Source organism: Delphinus delphis, chromosome 2 (genome assembly GCF_949987515.2).
Source record: "Delphinus delphis chromosome 2, mDelDel1.2, whole genome shotgun sequence".
NCBI lineage: Eukaryota > Metazoa > Chordata > Mammalia > Artiodactyla > Delphinidae > Delphinus > Delphinus delphis.
The window spans coordinates 163,517,310-163,538,404 of record NC_082684.1 but is presented as its reverse complement, the minus strand read 5'-3'; the positions used below and the strand labels follow the sequence as shown (position 1 = coordinate 163,538,404).

At 37.0% G+C, this 21,095-nt stretch overlaps 1 protein-coding gene across 1 annotated transcript in view; it reads right to left on the bottom strand.

Annotated features, from left to right (window-relative positions):
- Window positions 1-21,095, bottom strand: part of PLXDC2 (plexin domain containing 2) — a 407,678-nt gene that overhangs the window by 83,755 nt on the left and 302,828 nt on the right. Inside the window, exons 8-9 of the mRNA XM_060006184.1 lie at window positions 18,742-18,837; window positions 18,455-18,536 (exon numbers count right to left, since the gene is read on the bottom strand). Of these exons, the coding sequence (XP_059862167.1) occupies window positions 18,455-18,536; window positions 18,742-18,837 (178 nt within the window). The remainder of the gene's footprint in view (window positions 1-18,454; window positions 18,537-18,741; window positions 18,838-21,095) is intronic.

Sequence of the window (21,095 nt, the reverse complement as noted above, 5' to 3'; positions counted from 1 at the left end):
AGTGTCACTGTTTACTTCATTAAACCCTTCAAAACCAGACAGTCAATATTTTCTTCCAAAATAATTTATTGTGAATACATATTTTACTTTTTCTTCTGATTAATCAACATATTTGTTATATGTTTTCCATTTGTCTGGCAAACTTTTCTTGTAAATGGCCAGATAGTAAATACTTCAGGCCTGTGGCTCTTGTGATCTCTGTCAGAGGAATTCCTTTATGGAGAATAATTGAACTTAACCTAGGAATTCTAGCTATGCCTTAGGTCCTGAACACACAAATGCAGTTAAAACTTAGACAATAGCAAGGATTTCCATAATGGTGTTAGGTAGGGTGACCATATAATTAACTTATAGGGCGAACCACTACACTTTTGAGAGAGAAAGAAATAGGGCATAGGGATCATAGGCCTAAAGCAGACCTGTGGTGAGAAAACTGGGCATATGGCATTTAGGGCATAATCCTTAATTATGCCCATAATGCCCTGATCCTTATACTTCACAGACATTTCTAGTTACAAATTCTGTGCTCAACTTCCGTAAGTCTTTCTAGTCAAGTTTTCTAGTATATTTATCTCCTACCATGTTCACTTTATTTTAGACAATCTAGGTTTATGCTTGCATACAAAAATTTAAGTCTCTGAGGTATTTTATGCCCCTTCCTCTGAAATATAACATAAAGGATTATTCTCTTTTGTCATAGACTGAGAATATAGGTCCATTTCAGCTCCATCTTCTGATATATGAGTAGAAAACACACGCAGAAAGCAATACAGGACTAACTCTCCGATATGAAATAAACTCTTCTTTTTTTTTCTTGCGGTATGCGGGCCTCTCACTGTTGTGGCCTCTCCCGTTGCGGAGCACAGGCTCCGGACACGCAGGCTCAGCGGCCATGGCTCACGGGCCCAGCTGCTCCGCGGCATGTGGCATCTTCCCGGACCAGGGCACGAACCCGCATCTCAACCCGGGGCACGAACCTGGACTCTCAACCACTGCGCCACCAGGGAAGCCCCTGAACTAAACTCTTTATATGCCATTTTTGCTGCATGAAATCTTAACAGATAATGCACACGTCTTTTTTTCCCTTGAGAATTCTACCTATGTGCTATTTTTATTACTTTCTCCAATTCACAGTTTTTACTTTTTTCATGGGGACTCTAGCTTGCCAGTTATGCACTTTGCACGAATATAACCTCGATTATTATTAAACAAAACTTTATATGTATCTTTTAAAACAAATTATTCAGATAAGTTTTCAGTAGAGGTTAGTGTAAATATGCTAATAAACCCCCTAAAGTAGGCAAGGGGAGGGACATCTGCTTTGGATTGCTCATCCAGTGCGTGAACATTCTTAGCAAGACCACATGTGCTAAGAGTAGGCATAAAAGCCTAATAGAGAAATTCCAACCCTAGAATTTATTTTTCCCTTCATCTCTCCAACCACGTATCCTTCAAAAATTTTTATTTTATTTTTTTAACATCTTTATTGGAGAATAATTGCTTTACAATGGTGTGTTAGTTTCTGCTTTATAACAAAGTGAATCAGCTATATATACACATATATCCCCATATCCCCTCCCTCTTGTGTCTCCCTCCCACCCTCCCTATCCCACCCCTCTAGGTGGACACAAAGCACCGAGCTGATCTCCCTGTGCTATGCGGCTGCTTCCCACTAGCTATCTATTTTACATGTGGTAGTGTCTATATGTCAACACTACTCTCTCATTTTGTCCCAGCTTGCCCTTCCCCCTCCCCGTGTCCTCAAGTCCATTCTCTACATCTGAGTCTTTATTCCTGTCCTGCCCCTAGGTTCTTCAGAACCTTTTTTTTTTTTTTAGATTACAGATATATGTGTTAGCATATGGTATTTATTTTTCTCTTTCTGACTTACTTCACTCTGTATGACAGTCACTAGGTCCATCCACCTCACTACAAATAACTCAGTTTCGTTTCTTTTTATGGCTGAGTAATATTCCATTGTATGGATGTGCCCCATCTTCTTTATCCATTCATCTGTTGATGGATATTTAGGTTGCTTCCATGTCCTGGCTGTTGTAAATAGAGCTGCAATGAACATTGCGGTACATGACTCTTTTTGAATTATGGTTTTCTCAGGGTATATGCCCAGGAGTGGATTGCTGGGTCGTATGGTAGTTCTATTTTTAGCTTTTTAAGGAACCTCCATACTATTCTCCATAGTGACTGTATCAATTTACATTCCCACCAACAGAGCAAGAAGGTACCCTTTTCTCCACACCCTCTCCAGCATCTATTGTTTGAAGATTTTTTGATGATGGCCATTCTGACCAGTGTGAGGCGATACCTCATTGTAGTTTTGATTTGCATTTCTCTAATGATTAATGATGTTGAGCATTCTTTCATGTGTTTGTTGGAAGTCTGTATATCTTCTTTGGAGAAATGTCTATTTAGGTCTTCTGCCCATTTTTGGATTGGGTTGTTTGTTTCTTGATATTGAGTTGCATGAGCTGCTTGTAAATTTTGGAGATTAATTCTTTGTCAGTTTCTTTGTTTGCAAAGATTTTCTCCCATTCTGAGCGTTGTCTTTTCATCTTGTTTATGGTTTCCTTTGCTGTGCAAAAGCTTTTAAGTTTCATTAGGTCCCATTTGTTTATTTTTTTTTCCATTTCTCTAGGAGGTGGGTCAAAAAGGATCTTGCTGTGATTTATATCATGGAGTGTTCTGCCTATGTTTTTCTCTAAGAGTTTTATAGTGCATGGCCTTACATTTTGGTCTATAATCCACTTGAGTTTATTTTTGTGTATGCTGTTAGGGAGTGTTCTAATTTCATTCTTTTACATGTAGTTGTCCAGTTCTCCCAGCAACACCTATTGAAGAGACTGTCTTTTCTCCATTGTATATTCTTGCCTCCTTTATCAAAGGTAAGATGACCATATGTGCGTGGGTTTATCTCTGGGCTTTCTATCCTGTTCCACTGATATATATTTCTGTTTTTGTGCCAGTATCATGCTGATTACTGTAGGTTTGTAGTAGAGTCTGAAGTCCAGGAGCCTGATTCCTCCAGCTCAATTTTTCTTTCTCAAGATTGCTTTGGCTATTCGGGATCTTTTTTCTTTCCATACAAATTGTGAAATTTTTTGTTCTAGCTCTGTGAAAAATGACAGTCGTACTTTGATAGGGATTGCACTGAATCTGTAGATTGCTTTGGGTAGTACAGACATTTTCATAATGTTGATTCTTCCTATCCAAGAACATGGTATATCTCTCCATCTGTTGTTATCATCTTTAATTTCTTTCATCACTGTCTTATAGTTTTCTGCATACATGTCTTTTGTCTTCTTAGGTAGGTTTATTCCTAGGTATTTTATTCTTTTTGTTGTAATGGTAAATGGGAGTGTTTCCTTAATATCTCTTTCCGATTTTTCATCATGGGTGTATGGGAATGCAAGAGATTTCTGTGCATTAATTTTGTATCCTGCAACTTTACCAGATTCATTGAATAGCTCTAGTAGTTTTCTGGTAGCATCTTTAGGATTCTCTATGTATAGTATCATGTCATGTGCAAACAGTGCCAGCTTTACTTCCGCTTTTCTGATTTGGATTCCTTTTATTTCTTTTTCTTCTCTGATTGCTGTGGCCAAAACTTCCAAAACTATGTTGAAAAATAGTGGTAAGAGTAGGCAACCTTGTTTTGTTCCTGATCTTAGTGGAAATGATTTCAATTCTTCACCATTGAGAACGATGTTGGCTGTGGGTTTGTCATACATGGCCTTTATTATGTTGAGGTAAATTCCCTCTATGCCTACTTTCTGCAGGGTTTTTATCATAAATTGGTGTTGAATTTTGTCGAAAGCTTTTTCTGCATCTATTGAGATGATCATATGGCTTTTCTCCTTCAATTTGTTAGTATGGTTTATCACATTGATTGATTTGTGTATATTGAAGAATCCTTGCATTCCTGGGATAAGCCGCACTTGACCATGCTGTATGATCCTTTTAATGTGCTGTTGGATTCTGTTTGCTAGTATTTTGTTGAGGATTTTTGCATCTATGTTCATCAGTGATATTGGTCTGTAGTTTTGTTTCCAACAGAATTTCAATTGCATTGATTTGAGTCTTCTCCTTTTTTTTTCTTGGTGAGTCTGCTTAGTGGTTTATCAATTTTGTTTATCTTCTCAAAGAACCAGCTTTTAGTTTTATTGATCTTTGCTATCGTTTCCTTCATTTCTTTTTCATTTATTTCTGATCTGATCTTTATGATTTCTTTCCTTCTGCTAACTTTGGGGTTTTTTTGTTCTTCTTTCTCTAACTGCTTTCGGTGTTTATTTGAGATGTTTCTTGTTTCTTGAGGTAGGATTGTATTGCTATAAACTTCCCTCTTAGAACTGCTTTTCCTGCATCCCATAGGTTTGGGGTCATCGTGTTTTCATTGTCATTTGTTTGTAGGTATTTTTTGATTTCCTCTTTGATTTCTTCAGTGATCTCTTGGTTATTTAGTAGTGTATTGTTTAGCCTCCATGTGTTTGTAGTTTTTACAGTTTTTTTCCTGTACATGATATCTAGTCTCAGAGAGTTGTGGTTGGAAAAGATACTTGATATGATTTCAATTTTCTTAAATTTACCAAGGCTTGATTTGTGACCCAGGATATGATGTATCCTGGAGAATGTTCCATGAGCACTTGAGAAGAAAGTGTAATCTGCTGTTTTTGGATGGAATGTCCTATAACTATCAATTAAGTCCATCTGGTCTATTGTGTCATTTAAAGCTTCTGTTTCCTTATTTATTTTTTATTTTGGTTGATCTGTCCATTGGTGAAAATGGGGTGTTAAAGTCCCCTACTATTATTGTGTGACTGTTGATTTTTCCTTTTATGGATGTTAGCATTTGCCTTATGTATTGAGGTGCTCCTATGTTGGGTGCATAAACATTTACACTTGTTATATCTTCTTCTTGGGTTGATCCCTCGATCATTATGTAGTGTCCTTTTTTATCTCTTGTAATAGTCTTTATTTTAAAGTCTATTTTGTCTGATATGAGATTTGCTACTCCAGCTTTCTTTTGATTTCCATTTGCATGGAATATCTTTTTCCATCCCCTCACTTTCAGTCTGTATGTGTCCCTAGGTCTGAAGTGGGTCTCTTGTAGACAGCATATATATGGGTCTTATTTGTGTATCCATTCAGCCAGTCTATGTCTTTTGGTTGGGGCATTTAATCCATTTATATTTAAGGTAATTATCAATATGTATGTTCCTATTACAATTTTCCTAACCGTTTTGGGTTTGTTATTGTAGGTCTTTTCCTTCTCTTGTGTTTCCTGCCTAGAGAAGTTCCTTTAGCATTTGTTGTAAAGGTGGTTTGGTGGTGCTGAATTCTCTTAGCTTTTGCTTGTCTGTAAAGGTTTTAATTTCTCTGTCGAATCTGAATGAGATCTTTGCTTGGTAAAGTAATTTTGGTTGTAGGTTTTTCCCTTTCATTACTTTAAATATGTCCTGTCACTCCCTTTTGGCTAGCAGAGTTTCTGCTGAAACATCAGCTGTTAACCTATGGGGATTCCCTTGTATGTAATTTTTTCCTTTTCCCTTGCTGCTTTTAATATTTTTTCTTTAATTTTTGATTGTTTAATTAATATGTGACTTCGTGTGTTTCTCCTTGGATTTATCCTATATGGGACACTCTGCACTTCCTGGACTTGATTATTTCTTTTTCCATGTTAGGGAAGTTTTCAACTATAATCTCTTCAAATATTTTCTCAGTCCCTTTCTTTTTCTCTTCTTCTTCTGGGACCCCTATAATTAAAATGTTGGCGCATTTAATGTTGTCCCAGAGGTCTCTGAGAGTGTTCTCAATTCTTTTCATTCTTTTTCTTTATTCTGCTCTGTGGTAGTTATTTCCACTATTTTATCTTCCAGGTCACTTATCCGTTCTTCTGCCTCAGTTATTCTGCTATTGATTCCTTCTAGAGAATTTTTAATTTCATTTATTGTGTTGTTCTTCATTGTTTGTTTGCTCTTTAGTTCTTCTACATCCTTGTTAAACGTTTCTTGTATTTTCTCCATTCTATTTCCAAGATTTTGGATCATCTTTACTATCATTATTCTGAATTCTTTTTCGGGTAGACTGCCTATTTCCTTTTCATGTGTTTGGTCTGGTGGGTTTCTACCTTGCTCCTACATCTGCTGTGTATTTCTCTGTCTTCTCATTTTGCCTAACTTACTGTGTTCGGGGTCTCCTTTTCACAGGCTGCAGGTTCGTAGTTCCCATTGTTTTTGGTGTCTGCCCCCAGTGGGTGAGGTTGGTTGAAAGGGTTGTGTAGGCTTCCTGGTGGAGCAGACTGGTGCCTGTGTTCTGGTGGATGAGGCTGGATCTTGTCTTTCTGGTGGGCAGGACCACGTCTTGTAGTGTGTTTGGGGGTGTCTGTAACATTATGATTTTAGGCCGCCTCTCTGCTAATGGGTGGGTTTTTGTTCCTGTCTTGCTAGTTGTTTGTCATAGGGTGTCCAGCACTGTAGCTTGCTGGTTGTTGAGTGGAGCTGGGTCTTAGCGTTGAGATGGAGATCTCTGGGAGAGCTTTCGCTATTTGATATTACATGGAGCTGGGAGGTCTCTGGTGGACCAATGTCCTGAACCTGGCTCTCCCACCTCAGAGCCTCAGGCCTGACACCTGGCCGGAGCACCAAGATCATGTCAGACACATGGCTCAGAAGAAAAGGGAGGAAAAAAAAAAGAAAGAGAAAAAATAAAGTAAAATAAAATAAAGTTATTAAAATAAATTTTTTTAAATTAGAAAGTAATAATAAAAAGAAAGAAAGAAGAGAGTAACAAAACCTAAAGACAAATCCACCAATGATAACAAGCGCTAAAAGCTATACCAAAAAAAAAAAGAAAAAAAAAATGGACAGACAGAACCTTAGGACAAATGGTAAAAGCAAAGCTCTACAGACAAAATCACACAAAGAAGCATACACATACACACTCACAAAAAGAGAAAAAGGGAAAAAAATATATATATAAAAAGGAAGAGAGCAACCAAATCAATAAACAAATCTACCAATGATAATAAACTCTAAATACTAAACTAAGATAAACATAAAACCAGAAACAAATTAGATGCAGAAAGCAAACCCCAAGTCTACAGTTGCTCCCAAATTCCACAGTCTCAATTTTGGCATGATTCGTTGTCTGTTCAGGTATTCCACAGATGCAGGGTACATCAAGTTGATTGTGGAGATTTAATCCGCTGCTCCTGAGGTTGCTGGGAGAGATTTCCCTTTCTCTTCTTTGTTCGCACAGCTCCTGGGGTTCAGCTTTGGATTTGGCCCCGCCTCTGCGTGTAGGTCGCCGGAGGGCGTCTGTTCTTCGCTCAGAGAGGACGGGGTTAAAGGAGACGCTGATTCGGGGGCTCTGGCTTACTCAGGCCAGGGGGAGGGAGGGGTAGGATGCGGGGCGATCCTGTGTGACAGAGGCCAGCGGGACATTGCACCAGCCTCAGGCGCACCGTGTGTTCTCTCGGGGAAGTTGTCCCTGGATCCTGGGAACCTGGTGGTGGCAGGCTGCACAGGCTCCTGGGAGGGGGTTGTGGATAGTGACCTGTGCTTGCACACAGGCCTCTTGGTGGCTGCAGCAGCAGCCTTAGTGTCTCATGCCCATCTCTGGGGTCCTTGCTGATAGCCGTGGCTCACACCCATCTCTGGAGCTCGTTTAGGCAGTGCTGTGAATCCCCTCTCCTCATGCACCCCAAAACAATGGTCTCTTGCTTCTTAGGCAGTTCCAGGCTTTTTCCCAGACTCCCTTCGGCTAGCTGTGGGGCAGTCGCCCCCTTCAGGCTGTGTTCATGCCCCCCAATTTTTATTTTAAATCCTGGCTCCACTGTTTCCTAGTTTTGGGACCTTGGCTAAGCTCAACCTTTCTAATTCTCATTTACTTAATCTGTGAAACAGGGACCTTAACACTTACCTCTTAATGTGACTGCAAAGATTGAATGAGATAACAGAATTAAAAGACTTTAGTAGAAGTAAAGGCTTTCCTGTGATGCCTGGCACATGGTAAGTATAGAATAAAAGGTAGGTACTATAATTATGTTAAGCATCTCCAAAGGTGAGGCATGCTTACCCTTAAAACAACCCCCTTGTCCTTTCTTTCAAAGCGCGTGCAATTTAGCAGCAGTAGCAGCAGCAGGAAATCTGGGCAAAGATAAAATAAACTTGTGTGCTAACAGAGTGCAGAGGAGAGAGAGATTAATTTTGATCAGAGCAAAGGTCAATGCAGAGGTATTCTCTAGTGGTCGAAGACATTATTTTAGGAATATAAAATCTGTGTATTTTTAGGAGAGTCTATCATTAGAAATTAATGCAGACAAGATCATGATACATGGAGAGAACAGCTCCCCCTTGACTATGAATTGTCATTGAAGGGAAAATTCTAGAGCTGGGAGAAAGAAAAAGTGGTCCTCTAGGAAGGAGAAAAAAATGAGCATCACTAATCCGGAATCAGCCAACCCATATTATAATGATCCAGAAAAGGAAAATTTGAATGCTAGTCTTTGTTCAACCAATAAATCATTTTTATCTTGAAATATCTTCTTCTTTGTTTTCCCTAATAAAGTATACTAGCTTGGTCAGATTGCCCTACAATCATATAAAAAGATACAACTCTAGAATAACACTATTTAGATGTTCTTAGAGCTAAAGAAACAACAGGATTGTTGCATGCATTGCTGAATTACTGCATTTCCTGAACTTTTCCATGAATGACAAAATTCCTACCATAAAATTTCCCTCAAAACTCTGGGTAGGACAAGATTGTATCTCTGACTCAAAACTTGAGAGAGAATAAATTCTTTAGCGTTTAGAACATTTCATAAAAATCTTTAGTAGTATGTTCATATCAAGACATATGAAACAATCATATTTCAGCTTTTCTCCGAGACAGATTTTAGCAGAAAGCAAAAAATCAGAACCTATCCCAATGACATTTTTATCATTTTGTTATGTAAGTGTTGAAAGAGCTGGCTTAAGTAGGAATATACTGAATTTTGAATGTTCTTCTATATCTTGACATTAGATTTTCAGCAAAACAAATAATTAAACCAAACTACTTTCATTAAATGTTTTCTTCTTACCACAATATCAGAATTTTCATTATAAGACTGTTAATCTGAGGTTCACCTCCTACTCAATATCATGTCAATTTCGTTTAAAGGGAAGCCAGCTGTGAACTTTGGTTTTTGCTTTTAAATTTTGATTTCCTTGTCTTTTAAGGATCATATTTTTTTCCATAATAATTTAGCACCTACTGTTTTTAAATTGAGAAATTCAATTTCATTCTTGGACAATTAAATTTTAATTATTTCCAGGGGAACTCATTAGTGCATTAGTACAAGCCGGCTAAGGGAATGGAGTATGTAATTTAGCACTAAAATGCTCCATTTTTGCTACTCCATATATGTTTGCTAGATTGCATTTGCTGAAGTTTAGTTTTCTAAATTACAACCAAGTAAAATGCAGCCACCAGAGTTGGTTAACACCTAAGCAAAATTTTAAAATCACCTGGATGATCTTGAAAAAGCAGCTATAAAGAGATGTGATGCTAAATAATTCTACAGCTCTTATCTCTAGTTTGCCAAATGGTGCTCAGATGGAATGCAAACACAGCATTCACTGACTGGAAAATCAAAGATGACTTTAAATATGCCTTGATATTTCAGGGGGGCCTTGGTTACCAGGAGACTTGGCTCAAGACCTACCTGTAGCTTTAGAGTTTGGAAAAAAGAAAGCTGGTTTCCATTCTGTATTCATAGCCGTCCGTAGAGACTGGCAGATGGCCAGTGGCAAAAAGGAGACAGAGACCAAAATGCAAAATAGATGACAGATAGATCGATAGATAGATATATAAAAATAACACAGGTCAGTACCTTTTTTTTTTTTTTCAAAAAAAGTAAAGAATTACATGCATTTTATATCCAAAAGGCTAATAAACCTAATGCCATCTCTTCAGGGGAAAGAAACGTAGCCCATACACTCAGCATTGATAATTTTCTGCTCCTGAAAGGTTCTTTAACTTTAGACTTTTCTGAAAGAGTATCCAAATTTTCCTAATACACTTTAACATATATTTCCTTTCTTTTAGGAATATATGTTTGTTTATTGATTGATTCAGTGTAGGTAATATGTACATATGGCGAAAATTCAAACTCTATAAAAGGGAATCTGATGAAATGATATTCTCTCTTTATGTCAATTTCCAATTCATGGCAGTTTCCCCAAAGGTGAAACTAGCTGCTACTAGTATCTTATATATCTTTTCAAAAGTATTCTCTATATTGGAATATACTTCAAAATGCTTTTATGTAATGGATAAAATAGCATCACACCTCATTATACTATTATAATTAATTCACACACAAAAATTTGTACATTTGTTAAAGCTGGGCTTGGAATGCTCAGAAGGAAATAAAAATGGACTTTAATTCTGTATTCTTAAAAGTCAAATGTGTTTATGTTATATTTCAGGACAAGCTAATTAAGAGAAATACTAAGATTCTTTATCTAAATTTGAAGGGATTATAAAGGGCCTAGCACTAAAATAAGTTCTAAATTCAATTCACCACCTATAAGCATTGCACGTCAAAAACACTTATCTTGGCTGTATGATATTTCTAGAAGCACCTCAGCTCCTTTAGACCAGTGAATTTCTACTGTGGTAGGAGTATTTTAATAAAAATTCAGAAATCAAAGATTTTCCAACAAATTTAACTAGCTAACGATGTTCCAACATCATCTGATTTATTTATTTTATATGCTATACTTATCCAAAAATTTCTTGCTTTCTTTTATCATGATCTATTTCATTAACTCCTGATAGATTTTAACAACAAATATTTTTATCTTCAGAACTTTTGTTCTGTAGTATTTCTCTATTCCAAATTAAGAGTAAATGTTTCCACACAATTTTGGCCTAAGCACTGCAGGCTTACAGGACTTTCAGCCCACACGTTGCAAGAGCAGCATTTCCACTGTGCCCGCCTCAGATTACCCCAAGATCCCCTAAGGAGGTTTGTTAAAAAGTTAAATCCCTGGGCTCCACTCTGGACCTACTGATTATGGATCCCTTGGAGGGTTTCAGAGATATCTGCATTTTAACAAGCTTCAGTAGCAATTCTTCACTGTACTAATATGTGAGAACTACCGAACTTATGGCCACTCAGATGTAAAGAACATAAGAAGCAAATATATCTGGATGACGTATGGATTTCACATTTTAGCATATACAGTCAAAGAGCTTTATTGATTTGTCCAAGATTAGTCAGTTAATTGTTGGCCGTGCCACTAGGCATTCAGACATCCAGTTGAATCTACCTCAGACAACAAAACATGGCCCCCTCTTTAGTTTCAATTTTGTGGAATTTTGATTCCTTTTGAATAACTCAGGAATGCTTCTTCCATTCTGAGCCCCTCTTGAACCTTGGCTGGCTAGTACTCCCTGACACAGGAAGTCCAGGTGGCCACCAGTTTCAGATCTATGGGCAATTTACCCACTGTTGCTGAGTGTATATAATTAAAGTCTAATGTCTCCTTGATGCCTTCAATCAGAAATGACAGCAACTGTCTTCCTCCTGTCTATCATGACTAGGCGGAGTGGTAACAAAGCATTCCAATTAATTTTTCTTCAATTAAATAATTTTGTTGGATCTGATAGTTCAGCAAGGACGTATTTTCTACCAAAGACAAAAGTAGATTTTGTTAGTTATGAAGATCTTCATATTTTGTATTTAAACCTGACATTCAATTTATATACTGAAAACAGTAACATTTTCAGCAATCAAAATATTACTAATCTGTAAATCTGATAAGCAGATGGAGGTGATTTCAACTTGAAAGTCAGCACGTTGGAACACAGATCAATAAAAGTTTATTTAAAATTCTTAGAGCTTGGTGAGTTCTAAATGTCCATCCGAAATTAGGTGCATTTCCAAGCAGAACTTTATTTTACCCCAATCCACTGAAATAAGCCTAAGGTTATAATTATTTTTGGATCAGGGCTCCCTCAAATGGCTTCTATTTGATTATTAGGTCTGGACTCCACACCTTATCACCAAAGCTAACGAGTTTCCTTATGTGAAAGAATCATATAAATGTATAATTTACAAGTAGCTTCAAATGTGAATTTATTAGACCATATATGGCTTGTTACTCAACAATTGTAGGTTCCGGATCCTCTCCTTCAATCTTAAAATCTTGGACTAAATTAAGTCTTACTGTTAAATCAGACCAACTTTATATAGCTTTGTATGGCCTTCTCAGGATTTCAGTGGAGTTGTACCTTACTTCAGGGCTAGATATTGAGGTGGGTAAGTAGGTAAAAATCATACTCAGTCAAAATATGCTTGGAATTCCCTTAGTACAGCCCTCTCAGGAGCCTGATACTCTGTCCCTTAATAAAACCAGTTCTTCCTCCAATGTCAGAATGGACTGTGGGGTGTGGGGTTTTTGTTGATGAAGTTGTTGGCTTGCTTTCCAGACCACGTGATATGAAAAATACCCACTGTTTCTTTAAATACTAGAGTCACACTCAATGCTGCAAATGTTCCCATATTAAGGGGTATAGAGGATCAAGACCAAAGGAGAAAGATATATTCCAGTCACTTGGGTGCTGTTTTTCAGAAGCATAAGATTACTGATTGGGGAAAGGTTGGATCAACGGCACTACTTAAATTTGTTCTCTCCAACTCTCTTTTTTCTCCCAAACTTAGGTAGTTTAATTTCTGTAGGCTAAATGAGAATATAATAATATAAGCACATTCTCTTTTAAAGATTAGCTGTGCCTTGAGGATATGGGAAGAGGGAAGGGTAAGCTGTGACAAAGTGAGAGAGTGGCATGGACATATATACACTACCAAACATAAAATAGATAGCTAGTGGGAAGCAGCCGCATGGCACAGGGAGATCAGCTCGGTACTTTGTGACCACCTAGAGGGGTGGGATAGGGAGGGTGGGAGGGAGGGAGATGCAAGAGGAAAGAGATATGGGAACATATGTATATGTATAACTAATTCACTTTGTTATAAAGCAGAAACTAACACACCATTGTAAAGCAATTATACTCCAATAAAGATGTTAAAAAAAAATTAGCTATGCCTTTATATCCTTAATTAATTTAGGTTGAAAATACATTTCATATTGTTAATGAATTATTAGCCAATATTTCTGACTTTATGTATTTTCAAAAATTTTGAAATATATTGCATGTGATACTTTCTTTCTATTTCTCTTCTTGCTACTGCAAAGAAATCCAATTCATTCAGTGGCAGATAACAGGCAGTGCCAGAGGATGCTCAGGGAGACGCAATAGAAATAACAGGTTAAAAAAAATAAGAGAGCAGTTGTTCAGAAACACCTCTCCCTCATCTCATATTTTTTAAGTAAATATGTTATAGTACTCTTCTGTAGATCCATGTCTTTACCATTAGTAGAGGTCTGCCTATTCTATTTATTCTTTTGATGGGTGGAATCATACACCACATTTATTCCCAAATTTTTACCAGTACCAGTCTTATGACTTTGATTGGAACTAGGTAAATATATGGTGGAAAACTCTTTTAAAATGAGGCACCAAGAGACTGACTCCCCAGTGTTCAACATGCTTAATGACAAATGTTGACATCATTTAACGTCAACATCAGGCATCAGCTTAATTCTTTCTATAGCCATTTGGTTGACACTGACAAAGTCAATGGAGAGTAACAGCCAAAGTGAGCCATTAGAATTCTCAGGAAAGTGGAAATTTCTGGCCTCAATTATTGGATGGTTCAGTCCAAGCTGTCTGTGTTGGAGCCCTGTATTAGGTCAGGCGCTGTGTTGGGTGCTTACTAAAATGAGTAAGACTAAGACTGTGTTTCTACCCTTGAAATAATTTATGTTCTTTTATGTCCCCTTTGTTGATTCCTCCTTTTGTCTTCAACTCCATGTGGCAAAATTCAAATCATAGGAAAGAGTACGCAATGAATAGTAATACTCATTCTCCTGCCCGTCCCTGTTCACAATCGTTTCCCTAGAGACAAATATTGTTATCAGTCTCTTATGTATCTTTTCCGAGGTATTCTCTGTCTACAGAAACATACATGTATACAAATACTTTAAAATAATTGTATGTAATGGAAAACCAGCATCATACCTCATTATGCCATGCCATAGGCTGCTTCCTGGGATCTCTTCTATTTTCAATTTACACTTTCTCCACAACTGATCTCATTCAGTCCACTGAATTTAAACACTATCTATATGATGATGACTCTCCAATCTGAACTTCTGGCCATAACCTTTTCCTGGAATATGTGGCTCATATATCACCACCTATACAGCATTTCCACTTGGAAGTCTTATAGGCATCTCAAACTGAACTAGTCCCCAATGAAACTCTTTATTTCTTCCCACCCTAGTCTCTATTTCGTAGGTCATCTTACCTACCTCAAAAGACAAATGCCAGCATCCACCAAATTGCCCAAACCAAAATTTAAGAAGTATCCTGGATTCATATAGTTCCCTTTTCCTTCACTTCGAATCCACTAAGTAATCTGTGTCGCGTTGAAATGCTCTTTGCTTTCACTTTGGTGTAGCCGGTTCCCGGTTGTTCAGATCTAAGTTTAACCGTCCCTTTTCCCAAGAAGCCTTTTCTGGCCACTGAGATCAGAGCAACTACTGGCTCTCCAAACTCAACAGATCATTCATCATCAACTGTCTTTTTTGTTTAACTGTCAATTCGTTTATTTTCCAGCTTAATATGCTAAACTCAGCTCCCTGAGAACTCTGGCTTTGATTAATGCCTGGTTATTGTTCTAACTACTTCCGTGTTTAGACTAGTGCTTGCTGTTCAGATAAATGTGGAAAGTATTCAATAAATTTTTAAGTAAATGAATGAGTGAATGAATGTTTTAAGAGCCAAAATATATTTTCAATTAAAAAATAAACTTTTGGAGGGTGATGGCTGATGAAACCAAGGTCTCTTCAAAAAGACAAGGTTGTCTAGCATGAAACCAACAAGTAAACTCCTGTTATTCCTATCGATTTTGCTATATTTTCCCTTATAATGTTCGATTCATTTCTTTTACCGTAGCACTCACCACTGCTAACTTTATTTCCTGCATATCTATTTGCTTAAACTCTATCTCCCCATACTAAACATGTAAGCTCTATGAGGGAAGTGGTTTTCTCTCTTTCCTTCACCATTGAATTCACACTCCAGGATAGTAACTTGAACACAGAGATACTAAAAAAATTTTGTTGAATGACTGAAGATAAAAGGTGTGGTTGATTCAGGTCCTCTCAGCTTTCAGTGAAGAAACAAAAGCACTCTTACCTAGAAGTAATGACCACCTGTCCCAAGAAAACACTCTTGATCATGGATCTCATTACATGTTCCTATAACTCAAATTCCTTTAGACCTTGGATAAGCCATTACAAATATTGTGCCTTAGTTTTGGCTTGCTGAAAACTGAGAATTAAAGGAAATAAACAAACCAATTAAAATTATCTTATCTTTCTAGAGGAAGCCCAGCTTGAGAATTCAATAATCACCACCAACTGATTATCATTCAGGGATAAGAAAGCACAAAGGAGAAGGTAAGAAGGATGGAAGAAAACAATCTGAGAGGCAATTTTTGCACTGCTTAGGATAAGACGTCTCTTGTTTTATTGAATTTGTTGATAAAAGCTCTAAAGTCTGGGGAAATGCTTCTGGGCAGCAAAAGCAAAGTTTTGATGCTCATAGGCCTAAGGAGAAATTAATAAAATGCAGTGGGGAAATTAAATTGAACAAAAGTGCAACGAGCCATAGTTAAACCAATTAATTAATCAGGTTTTGATATGCATATAACTGGGTTGCTGAAGAATTAAAAATAAATCCAAGATTTTAAACCAGTGTTTGGTATGCAACAAAACACCAAATGGTAACAGGCAGAAAATTCGAAGTTTTTCTTCATAGTGTTCTTTGATAAATTCTGTCCTCATTCATATGCATCACCACCTTTCTTTTTCCCATTAATCTTAAAAACAACCTATGCTTTCAGTAATATACAAAAGTCTTATGCTTTGCTTCATTCTCTTCTACATGCTTTTTACGCCAATCTCAAAACCATGCAATTTTCTTGCACCCACAATTATAGAAATATTTATTTTTTCCGTAGTATGTCTACTGTTTCTCAGGAAGCAGTTACGATTAAGTTGCTTAGCGCACCTGCAGCCTGGTGGGTGTGAGGCATCGAAAAGGCAGGCCAGGAAGCACGCAGATCGAGTTTCAATTCCAAACTTATCATTTAAGAGCTCTGAAACCCTGCACAAATAACGGAAGCCTCAGTTTCCTCCTCTATAAAAATGTTATGTGAATTAAATATTTTTGAAAATTCCTGGAACAATGTCTGGCAGAGAAAACTCTCGATGAAATGGGAGCATTGACGGTATAAAGCATTTTGCACAACTTGTGGATGTGTTTCAATTGTCAGAACTGCTTGTCTGGAGCTTTAAACATATATTTCCACCAAAAAATTTTTTTGAAAATAATGAAATGTTAGTAGAAGGTAGGGTTCTAGACTAGTGTCCCAAACCTTCATTTATAATGACACTGTTTCAGTGGAGATTGTCTGAATAGTACTCTAGTCGGGGTAGCTAACTCGTCCTGGTTTTCCCTCAACTTTCCTGGTTTCAGCTCTGAAAGTCCCTCATCCTGGGAGATCCTTCATTCCCAGACAAGTCAAATCATGATTCCTTCCTTTGGAACCTAGCCATCATTCATTCACTCGTTCATTTTTCTGCAGTATCAGGTACATTCTTAGGCTGTGGAGATGTAAGGACAATTCACCTTTAATAAACCCAGAGCCTAGCAGAGGACACAGACAAGTGACAAATGTCCGTAAGCCTCGAGCTAAATGCTAATTATGGAGGTTGGCGCAGGATGCCGAGAACCACAGGGGCTGGGCGCCTCACACAGACCCATGGTTTAGGGAACGTTCTCAGAGGAGATGACCACTGAACTGGAACTTCAATTAGATACGCACCCCAAACCAGGACCTTTTACTTAATTCTTCTGGGCGTTTTTCATGTCTCAGATCAGTGTTACTAAAATATACCTATTAAAATGCCATCTCTTTAGATTCATTTTGGTCATTATCTAAACAGATTTTGACTAACTTCTGATATGCTTGTAATTTGTAGCATGTCAGCAGTATTTGAATATAAATGACTACAAATCCTTAATTTTATAGCAGTTCTTCCCACTCTGGAGATATAGCCAAGTTAAAAATCTACTTTTAAGAATGGTGATCGCCTGCTTGCTTTTCCATTATTTGAAATTCGTTGCACAAAGGAAATTATTGGAACATGTTAAATTGAAAATAAAACAGCGGTTATAGTAAATAATATTGCTCTATCTGAAATACTGTAGTGGTTGTCCCAAAGTTAGCAAGTCACACATGTTTCCCATAGCTTGTTATCAAGGAATTGGCATTCTATTCTTTATACTTCAATAACTTTTAAAGTAGTCCTGAACATGTCCCTATCTTTAGAGCAAAGGCTGCAGCAAGATGATAAGACACCGGCTTCTCATACAACAGAAAGCTCTGCTGGAACGTGCACAAACTTGAAGACTCAGTTCTCCTGGAGGAAGAAGCAGATTTTTCATAGACTCTGCAGGTGAGAGGGGACTTATTCCCGGACAGGCTAGAAGCTCCATGGTGGGCAGGGACCACATCTATATTAATCACTGCTGCTTTCCCAGCGCTCGGGACATAACTACTACACAAAATGGTTGAGTAAATAAAACACATTTAAATGTCTTCACTCTGCATTTCCAACAAATGAGCATTCAGTCTCCGAAAAACTCTATGGACTGAAAAATCCTCTTTGCCATTCACGAAAATCAGCAAACCTCTTTGACACAACCAAGTGATTCAGCTTAAGTTTCAAAGTCAGTTATTTACAACCCAGGCCCAAACCGCACGTTCTATTTATATAGAGTCCTGTTAGTGTCACTGTATTCCTCAGCCTCAGACTCCACCTCTAATCTTGGTTAGTAACCTTTGAGATATTTATAGGAATTTGCTAAGAATGTTAATGTGATTATGCATAAACCATCCTTGTTATTGTGAAGATATGTCATACCATGATTCCTGAAGAATACGGACCAACAGCGGCAATTTATAGATTCATCAATCACAATCATCATCTATCTTAAGCCCCATAGCAATTATAAATATATGTCAGATAATTATCTTACGGACTACAAAGGTTCATGGTCACTTTGAGCAATCAAAGGAAAATACTACAATTCCCATGTCTGAGCATTTTTTGCATTTTGGTGTTTTGTTTAACACATGCACATTTGTTCATGTATATCCACTCAACACACCTGACACATCCAAAATTCAATGGAAGAGTAGAACAAGTCTTCATAAAGTTTAAAAATATTTTGCATTACTGTCTTTTACCTTTGAAGTTTACTACACCAACTGCAGTTGAAGCCAATCTGAGAGGATACACAGGGGCCACAACCATTAAACTGGAGACATGCTAGGAAACAGAAGAGAATGGATGCATCAACACTAATTGGCAGCATGGAGGGAGAGAGAGAAAAAAAAAGACTGCTCTGCCAAAATTAACATCACCCGCGCATCCCCATATACACGCAGGATCAAAAGACCCATGCGTAAAAAGATCAGATCATACAAATTGCAAATCATTTTTCCCACCTAGCTATGTTTACATGTTAACTTACTAGGCAATGGGGTCATCTCCACAGCTGAAATATTGGTGATTTTTGACATTTGTAGTTCTACTCGGTGGTATTCATAAATTGTTCTTCTTCGAACATCTGTAAAAACAAAAAACAGCATGGAGAGTAGAAAAAAAATCCACTTTCAACATTTCTTCACTTATGAAACAACTGCATTTTAATAATGAATGTAGAATTATAAGCGTTTCACCTGATGGGGTTTTAAAATAAAAATTTAAAATAATCAAACCCTATAAAAAGGTTGATTATCAAAATCTGAAACTCTTGTACCCAGCAGCATTTTCATCAAGGAAGCTAAAAATGTTGATTAGGGTCTCAAATTTCTCACTTCATTAGCAGGGCTCAAACTCACTGTCATTCAGAGTACACTTAAGACATTTTCTTCATAGATTTATAAATTTTGAAAGATTTTGACATATGAAATCAAGAAGGTAAGATGACCCCACTTCTCTGAAGCTAAAACTAAAGTGAGTCCTTTAGGAATGGGTAGCAACTAAAAATTTTTCAGTCTAAGTAAAGCTGGTTTAGCTAGAATAAGAGTCTGATTGCTTTAAAGGTTTAGAATAAGTTTCTTTAATAAACTTGAAGACAGAAATTAAATCATTAAAAAATCAGTATTGCTATTAAATGTACAGTGTCATATCCAAGGAAGGTTAATAATTAGCACTTATATTGCATGCAGGAATTTATAATAATTCATCAGCAAATCCAGTGGTGTTCCTGAGGAATAGGTTAGAGACTTTGACAAGAAATTTAATAAGTGAAAATCAGATAAATACAAGCAAATGTATTTTATGACAAAAAAAGATGTTGATGATATATACTTAAAATCTACTTTTGAAAAAAGACCTGAGCCTTATACTATATTAGCTTGCTTGAGTTAGGTAAATGGAAATGGAAAATTGATACTATCGGTATTTTACTTAGCTCTTGGAATGCTTATAACGACAGGAATGCATTTCCTGAATACTATTATATCTACCAGGAATTATTTGGGAAGCTATAAATTATTTTTAAAATATCATAGTATCCAACTTGGGGAAGTCATACGTCATAGTGGTTCATAATGCATGCATTTAAAAAGTCTGGTTCAAGTCCCAGTCTTGCTACTTGGTATCTGCATGAACTTTGGCTCTTTTGTTAGCCTTTCTGTGCTTCGCTGTCCTCGCCTATAAAATAGAGATAATAGTACCTCTATCACAGATCTGTTTTGAGAATTAAAATGAGATTGTAAATGAAAGTTGCTTAGAAGAATCCCTTTCACATTGTAAGTTCAATAAATGTCAGATATAATTCTTGTCTAACATCAATATGGCAACCATAGATCATACTGGTTATATGCTGCATGTACTGATCTAATTTCTATAGATCTAGGCCCTGAAACCAGGCTTCTAGGAATTTGTTTCCCCTCTTATATTAGGGAAGGTTAAATTTTGATTAAAGGAAATAGACCAACAATGATCTCCTCTAGGACATAAAACAGGAGTGTGGTGCCCAGAAGACAGCAAACTCTCTTTTAGTAACAGTGTTCAGGAAATGTAGATACCTACACATCCAGGAGGAAAGTCAAACATTTACTCACAACCTACACATATCTGTTTCTCTCCACTCATATTCTTTCACCCATTTCTGATTATTCACAATGAACTTCTACTGCAGAAGAGGAAGAGGGGGAGGGGTCCAAAATGAACTCTTTGGAGGCAAGGAATGCTTCTAGAACGCTAGGAATGCTTCACTGAATATATCTTCAGGTTTCTCAGATTGGGAAACACTGATTAAAAATGTTAATCCAATTCACATCTTTTTGGTATAAGCGAAAGATGCATATATAATTTTCAAAGTGCAAACTTTATCCAACATTAGAGAAATTTCATGATATTTAGTAAGGTTTCTTGAGGTACATGAATAATGTCTTTTCTTTTTCCTTTTTCTTTTTTTAACTTTTAAGGCATTTGAAACGATTACTCAGTTTCTGCCTTTGTCTAAAGAGGACACGTGCTTTCCTATGCATTTTGCTAAACAATTTAGGTTTTGGAAATAAATAAATAATATAGACTTGCCATGAGATCACTGTGATGGGGGCTTCTCAGTCTTCTTCATACTAAAGTTTGCACAGTATCATATTAGTAGGTGCTTAAAATACCAGTTTTCTTTTAACTTCATACTACACTTTGAAAAGTTCAAACTATGGACATGACTGTGAAGCCTCTGGGAGTTTAATTATTGATCATGCAAATGGGGTAAAGGGAAGCAGTGACATTTTTGCCATGCTAGTCCTATCACCTGCTCAGATAACTCCAACTATTGGGAGGAGATGAATTTAATAAAACCAAAAT